Source organism: Octopus bimaculoides, chromosome 8 (assembly GCF_001194135.2).
Source record: "Octopus bimaculoides isolate UCB-OBI-ISO-001 chromosome 8, ASM119413v2, whole genome shotgun sequence".
Classification (NCBI taxonomy): domain Eukaryota; kingdom Metazoa; phylum Mollusca; class Cephalopoda; order Octopoda; family Octopodidae; genus Octopus; species Octopus bimaculoides.
In genome coordinates this window covers 50747295-50755537 of record NC_068988.1, presented here as the reverse complement: position 1 = coordinate 50755537, position 8243 = coordinate 50747295, and the positions used below count along the sequence as shown (strand labels likewise).

Sequence of the window (8243 nt, the reverse complement as noted above, 5' to 3'; positions counted from 1 at the left end):
TATATATATATATATATATATATGTACATTTGTCTTATTGCAGAACTATTATGGCAATAGTGACGAAAAATTGTCCTTACAACCAATCAGTGAATGGCATCTTATGTACTTCAATGAGTCTGACATGAAAACAACATTGACGTTCTGTAGAGAACTTTCTGGGCCAAATATGAAAATAAATATCACAGTAAGTATTTTATTTTATACAAAATTTAGTTAAGATAAACTATTCAATTGAAGACGTAATAGGAATGAATGAAATAGATTGAGCAAGTGTTCATATACAAAATGACGTACGTAACATATTTTTAACGAATTGAGATTTACATTTTTAGCGAGAGGAATAAAAAACCAAGCTGCAGTTGTTTGTTACAAAGAAGAATGGAAATATTTTCAAGTAACTAAGAATTAATTTAAAGCCATTAATTTTATACTTATCAAGAAATGTGATCTTTATTAAGCAGGAAGGATGGTGTGATTTGTTTTGAGCTCTTAGACTACGTCAGCAAAGCATTGTTAGCATGATAGAGCAGGTAGTATTCTTTATTTTTCGCTGACAGTGACTTATAAGGCAAAAACATGGAAGCCACTGTTTCCGATCACACTTAAAAAAGTAACTAATTTTTGTAATTGACTTTTAATTTCTTGAAGTTTTTTCCTCTTTTCTGTATTAGAATTTAACGTTTAACTTTAACTCTTATCGTTAAAGGTATTCATTTACTGTCTCCAGCTAAGAGATAAATTTTATTTATTTATCTATTTATTTATGCGTATATCAGTCAGGGAATGAAAACCCGTCTTGATTTATTTATTACGAGTAATATCTTGCTAACTTTGAGCATAATTCAAATTTTGTCAAATCTTGTCAAAATCTTGTAAACAACAATCTACTATGCTTTATTTTTGTTTTATTGTTGATGTATGTTTCTTAGGACCTGTATCATGTATTGTTTCTCATTTCTGTTTTTAATTATTTTTTTAATTGTACATTGGCAAAACCGGTTAAGTTACGAGCTACGAACAAAATATGTTTCCTTACAACCTTTTATGTTCCTGGTTCAAATCCGCCAGATATTAACTTATCTTTTCCTGTCTGGTACCTGTTTAGAACTTTCCTGTCTTGTACCTATTTAGTACTTGAACTGTTGCAATCGATTAAACCCTCTTTTAAAAGTATGGCCTTGTGCAAGTGTCATAAATGTTTATTTAAATGGCAAGGGACTAACAGAAATGGGATTAGATTAGATGAAATGCTTTACCATATGTTGTTACGACTCTGTTAAAATTCCCCTCTAATCGACTTTTATCATCCCGCTGTCAATAAAATGAAGCACAGACTTGGTTTATCGAACTACCTCCCCCCAAAATTTATGCCAATTAGGACTGTCTTTGCAGTATTATAGGCCCCGAGCAAATCAGTACACCAGGCCCTGATGTATGTATTTATTGTGAACAAGCCCTTAGACCTGCGATGCCCGACGGGTAACTCCCCAGTGTGCCCATGACTTAAGAAGGCACTGATGCCAACAATCGAAATCTTTATTTTAAACAATTTTTACACGAGGTCAAGCTGTATTGTTTCAGTTTTACCATACTGAAATATAAATATTAAAATTATTACGGATATTCAATAACATTTGAGACCTTAATTATGTTTGTAACTTTCAAAGTTTCCACATGAATGCGGTGCTTCATAGTCAAAGAAAGCAATACAAAACTGTATGTTCTACAGAGATGTAGCTGCCTATATATGTGTTCTTTGTAAAATATATATACATTGCAAGAGTAGTTAGCAGAAGTAAAGTGAATTAAATAATGTGTAGGTGGTTATAATCACACACTTAATTGTTAATTTTCTTTCGTATTTACAGTAATTATTATAATAGTATGTCAATGAGATAATATTGTCATTTCCTCGCCGATTTTTAGTGCACATAATATAAACTGTGTTAATGCTGACTTAAATATTCTTTTCCATGGAGGCGGAATTTTTGAAAAAAAAAAAAAATGATGTGGGACACTTATTTATTAAATGTATTAATTTCTAAAGCCTACTCATGTACTATATCATATATCTATTTTGTGATTCTCTCATCATTATTTAAGCAACTACGGTGAAATTCACGTTCTGCTGAGAAGGTCTAATTCAGCTAAAACATGTACGGTGTTATCTTCTGTACTTGCCGAAATTAATGTACTCATTAATTAAAATCTACTCGAAATTAGGTTAATATGTTAATATTGACTTATCGTTTCTAGACAAAAAGGCTTAAATCTAATTCCTTTAACAAATTACAACGAAATCTAGTGGCGTTACAGTTTTCCAAGTCCTCTTTAGTATATGGTCAGTCTCTCATCAACTTGCATCGGTAATAACAGTGTTTATCTTATGTCAAGTGTTACATTGCGTCTGTAAAGTCTAAGATACGTATTACTTGGCGGAAACCGTCCACAGTTATAAGCCATACCTGCAATGTAAAATTGATTTGTGTGGTTCTTTGCAATGCGGTGAAGAATTCAAATATTCCTCTAGATTATATATTCGATAGGTTAAAGGCACTCAAAGAATTCTTTGTAAAACCCTTTCGTACAGAGGGATGCTTTACGTGGCTGTTTGACTTAACAACGACCAGGTTTCGTTGATGTAACAAAATATCGTCGTTAAAAGATCCAATAGTTATTGCTGACTTTAGAAAGCTGATTTGAGGAAATCGGAATAATCAAAAGCGTTCCATTCTCAACCACCTCTCTTTGCTTTTAGACCTCAGGTCAGCCCTGATCAGACAGATTTAAGATCAAAGACAATCCAATCGTTACCAGTCTCACTTAACTTGGACTGCATTATCCGTCGCGCTCTTCCAGTTTGAAGAAATTTTGAAATAATGAAATGAGGAAATTTAGATGCTTTTTCTTCCAGATTGCGCAGATGTCTCATATCTCGTGTGAATATTGTTACTGTTGATGATAATGGTGTTGATCCCGCTGAAATTGATTTTGAATTTGATGATATAGAGTAGGACGACGAAGATGATGATGATCGTGATAACGTGTAAGAGGTAGAAGGGAAAGAGAGGATTATGATAGTGTCTTTCTTCTTTTTTTGTAGCAAAATACAATGAGAGTCCTGTGGGGCTATAACAATACAGACAATGTAAGTGACAGCTTTCAACAGGATGGCGTCAAAAGTCTATATCTGCTTCAAGACCAGTTGCCTGATCCAGTAATGCCAAATGATACATTTACAATACAATTCAGAATGAATGAAGTAAGAATTTATATTCCTTTTAATTTTTTCAAATTAATTAATTTATTTATTTATTCATTTGTTTCAGAATGAATAAAGTAAGAATTCATAATCCTTTTAATATTTTTAATTAATTCATTCATTTTCTATTTATCTGTTTGTAATCCTTTTTCTAATACAAAAGCGAAACGTGAATTTGACCAATGTAATGGAGATCAGTAAAGTTGACAGGCTAAAGAATAAAAAAAAATAATAATAATAACCTCTTCTCTCTTAGGTGATAAACTTCATCCGTAACATTGCCACCATTAGGTGCCTGAATTCTTTATGTGGAGTCATTTCTGTTGCTTTCGAGTTAAGTCTCCGAAAACTTCATTCCTTCCTCTGATGTTGACCTTTTGCCACTGATAAAGCTATAAAAACAAAGCGTGATCTACTTTCGAACCTACATTTTAATACCTACAGTTTTGAAAAAATACATGTCATATATCGATGTCGATTCGACAATACTAAGGGTCGGAAAATATTTTTGAGGAAGAAGTCGGTGAGCTGGCAGAATCGTTAGCGCGACGGGCGAAATGCTTAGCGGTATTTCGTCTGTCTTTACGTTCTGAGTTCAAATTCCACCGAGGTCGACTTTGCCTTTCATCCTTTCGGGTCATTAAATTAAGTACCAGTTGCGTACTGGGGTTGATCTAATTGACTGCCCTTCCCCAAAAAGTTGGACCTTCTACCCCAGGTAGAAAAGAAATGAATACTTTTGAGTAAAATCAGATTGGAAATATTCGTCATACAAATCATAACTGAAATAATTAAAAAAAAAAAATTAATATCGCTAGTTTTTTTTAAAATTCAGTTACTATTTCGATAATAGAAATATATATCTACATCTATTTACTCGTACTATCAACTAATGGAGACAGTAGAATTTTGCGGTGAGGAAGATAACATAGCATAACAATTATGGTTCCAATTTTGTGGTTTCTGTATTCAAAACTAATTGTGAGCATCAACCATTTAACACTAATCTACAGACAAATTCCAGGGCATCTCCCTCGGCGGTAACGCCTTTTTTCGTTTAATCTGCTGGGACAATAAACCAGTCTAACTTACAGGAAATTGTACGTTCCAGCCCTCAATGTAAAGTTGCTTCTAGATAAAGAACTGTTTTGATAAATTTATGGTACATTTTAAGCTAAATTATGTATTTCAGCGAGGATTCCATAATAAGCATTATGAAATATAACAGTTGATTAATACTGCCCCAAAATTGTGAAAAGCATGAAAGTACTTGTTTTATCATAATATCTAATATTGTAAACTTGTTAAAAAGACAACTTTGAATTTTGTTTTTCTTTCGCATAAATTTACTGTGCCGAATGCTGAAATCTATAATCTAGCTAGTGAGTTAATGAAGTACACACACACGCACACACATAGATACATATACACGTGTACCTAAACATGCACACACTAACACACACGCCCACACACACACACACACACACACACACACACACACACACACACACACACACACACACACACACACACACACACACACACACACACACACACACACACACACACACAAACATATTTTCACATGATATCGTGTACATTCTTGAAATAACCGTTAATATATATGTATATATATATATATATATATATATATATATATATATATATATACACAACAAGCTTCTTTCAGTCTCCGTCTACCATATCCACCCACAAGGCTTTGGTCAGCCTGAGGCTGTAGTAGAAGACACTTGCCCAGGGTTCCACGCATCGGGGCTGAACCTGGAACCATGTGGTTCGGAAGCACGTTTTTCACCACACAGCTTCACCTGCGCCTATATATATATATAATTAACAGAATGAGATAAAAATCCAAGGCTGTGAAGGATTTCAAAACATTTATAAAGAGAATGTCTTACAGCTGTTTCCGGGATATTTTGAAGTGCACTTAAAAAAAAACCTTGATTCAGTAACACCATTCAATAACTCTATGCTTGGAATGACCAATTTTAAATACTATTGGAACTTTACACACAAATTACAGGAAACTCATGTGTATACCATTCTGCCTAAATAATAGATCTGCAGATACAATATCCCTGCATATCTTACGTCTGTTTTCATTCCTCCACTTCACTCTCTATTTCATATCTTATCTGAAATAACTATTGCTTAACCATTTTCTCACACTGTCTCTGATGAAGGGACATATAAAATATCCCGGAAACAGCTGTAAAACCTTTTCTTTATAAATGTTCTGAAATCTTTCACAGCCTTGGATTCTTATCTCATTCTATTAAATTTTTATATATATGCATGCTGATATATGACCTACGTTGGAATCCTCATTTGCATATTTACCGAACCTGGAGCTTAACTATAGTCTGTCCATAGCACTTACTCAGCATTACGTGACACCTTTGGGTCTTCTTGACACCATTACCTCTCATAACTTCAATATATATATTGGCTGTGTGGTAAGAAGCTTACTTCTCAACCACATAGTTCCGGGTTCAGTCCCACTGTGTGGTACCTTGGACAAGTATCTTCTACTACAGCCACGGGTTGATAAAAGCCTTGTGGGTGGATCTAGTAGACGGAGACTTAAAGAAACCTTTCGTATATTCGTATATATATATATATATATATGTATATATATATGTGTGTGTGTGTGTGTGTGTGTGTGTGTGTGTGTGTGTGTGTGTGTGTGTGTGTGTGTGTGTTTGTATTTATGTGTGTGTCTTTGTGTCTGTGGTCGATTTCTTCGACTAAAAACCGTTTAAGGAGGTGCTCCGGTATAGCCACAGTCAAATGAATGAAATAAAAGCACAGGAGAATATATTTTAATCATTACAAAGATCCTAAATAGTTTTAATCATTGTTTTATTATAACCATTTATTGCAATTATAACTGTTTTTAAAATCGATTTCAGACTCGAATTCCAAAGTCAAAAACTACTTATTGGTGTAAATCGTTTGACGCACCACCACTTGACGAGCAAGTACATGCTATTGTGGTATGTATTTTTTTTTTTTTTTACTTATTCGATATTTTCTTTATTAGTTCCATGTATTTGCTTGCACCTCCTTTCTCTTCTTACAACCCTTCTAAAATGTCAGCTAACGAAGATCTAACATTAAGTTAATAAATGCACAGCACTCAATCATATAGTTAAGATGATTGACAACTTTCATTAGCATCACCTTCTTCATGCACTGCTGTTCTTTAACCCTAGGTCAGCACTAGCCTCCAGACCCCGTTTGAAACACTTTTCAGCCGAAATTAGCTCACCTTGTTTTCAACTTAACCCTTTATATAATTAATACTCTATAGAAATTTAGAGTTCTTTTCATGTCGGTGGCCTTTTCCAGCTGGCAATATTCTAGATGCCGAAGGCCGAGGTCCGGTGCTTCAACATTTACTGCAACATATCAATGAGACGAGCTGCAGGAAGACGTGTCTCATCAAAGACGACCCCATCAGTTCACCCGTATTTTCATCCTCACCGTCACCGTTGTAGTGTTACCGATGTACTTCTGTAGATGCGTCAGACTGAAAGCTTACTGGCATATCATAAGGAAGGGTTTCTGTGACCACCATGGGGTGGGTGTTTGTAGCAGATGGACTTGCTGACTTGCGGCACCTGTCTCTTCCATATAAAGTGGAAAAACATGTGCTCCATTCCTAAAAATGTTTCTTGGGACAAGTTACGATGGTCAGACTGTAGTACACCATCAACACTTCTATCCTTCCTCTCAGTTCATTTGTGAATGAGATTGGCCAACGGACACTCGATCCTTTCCTAGTTCCTTCCCACCGAGAAGTTTACTCTGAACCAGACACTGAACGCTTTCCCTACACCCTCGGTCTAGCGACACAGCTTGTTGATATGCATTTGCCTTTCTAAGCTGTCTTGGGTTATTTGCGCTTCTGTACATACTTGCTACTCTTTCAGTATAGTTCCGATCGGTTTGTATCCGAAGTGTTAGACACTATGACGGTTATGTCGTCCGCTGATTAAAACTACTGCCAGTAGAACAAAACGTATGCCGAAAAGGCTCCAAGGGCACAAAGGACCACCTTGTGATAGACAAGATTATAATGAAGAAATGTAAACGGTACCAAAAAAACTTATGCATGGCCTGGATAGACTTCAAAAAGGCTTACGACATGTTGCCGCATTCATGGATTTTGGAAACATTCGACATGCGTGGCATAGCTGAGAACGTGTGTGCACTGATTAAGAACAGCATGCTTAGCTGGAAAACCCGTCTCTCCTGTAACAAGCACTTACCCGAGGTAACAATCAAAAGAGGTGTCTTCCAAGGATACTCTTGTTCACCTCTGTTATTTGTTATAGCCTTGATCCCACTATTTGTTGTCCTATGCAAAATAAACGTGTACTATGAGCTGAGAAAGAATGAACCTCGTCTGAACCACCTTCTCTTCATGGTTGATTTAAAACTGTTCGCAAATAGAGAGCCTAAAGGCTGGTTGAGACTGTGAAAATGTGAAGCAAGGATATAAGGATGGAGTTCGGTATCACGAAGTGTGTGGTGCTTACATTGAAGTATATATATATACACACTTGCTTGGAAATAGATGCGTGGCGTTCAGTCATATAATAATATAAATTATTATTACTATTATTTTTTCCTGCTGTACCCTTATTTTTATTTTTATTTTTATTTTTATTTATATTTTGATTTCAATTTTATTTTTTATTTTTATTTCTATCTTATTTTTGCTGTTGTTTTTGCTGATGTTTTTACCTCTTGCTCTACATTTGTATGTAACCCTTTGTGAATCTCTGAAGAGGCCTAGAGGTTCGGGCATGTAACCCCATTTCAAAATGTCATCCGATAATCACTCCGGAAAGGAATATTAGGATAGAATGGGGCTTGCTAAAACTAGGCCGAAACAGCTGTAAGATTAAACTTCTGTTCATCCTCTAATTCCTTATGTACTTTGTACCTC

General features: G+C 35.1%; 1 protein-coding gene across 1 annotated transcript in view; it reads left to right on the top strand.

Annotated features, from left to right (window-relative positions):
* Nucleotides 1-8243, top strand: part of LOC106881907 (DBH-like monooxygenase protein 1) — a 34913-nt gene that overhangs the window by 1840 nt on the left and 24830 nt on the right. The window contains exons 2-4 of the mRNA XM_014932430.2: nucleotides 44-187; nucleotides 3107-3265; nucleotides 6199-6282. Of these exons, the coding sequence (XP_014787916.1) occupies nucleotides 44-187; nucleotides 3107-3265; nucleotides 6199-6282 (387 nt within the window). The remainder of the gene's footprint in view (nucleotides 1-43; nucleotides 188-3106; nucleotides 3266-6198; nucleotides 6283-8243) is intronic.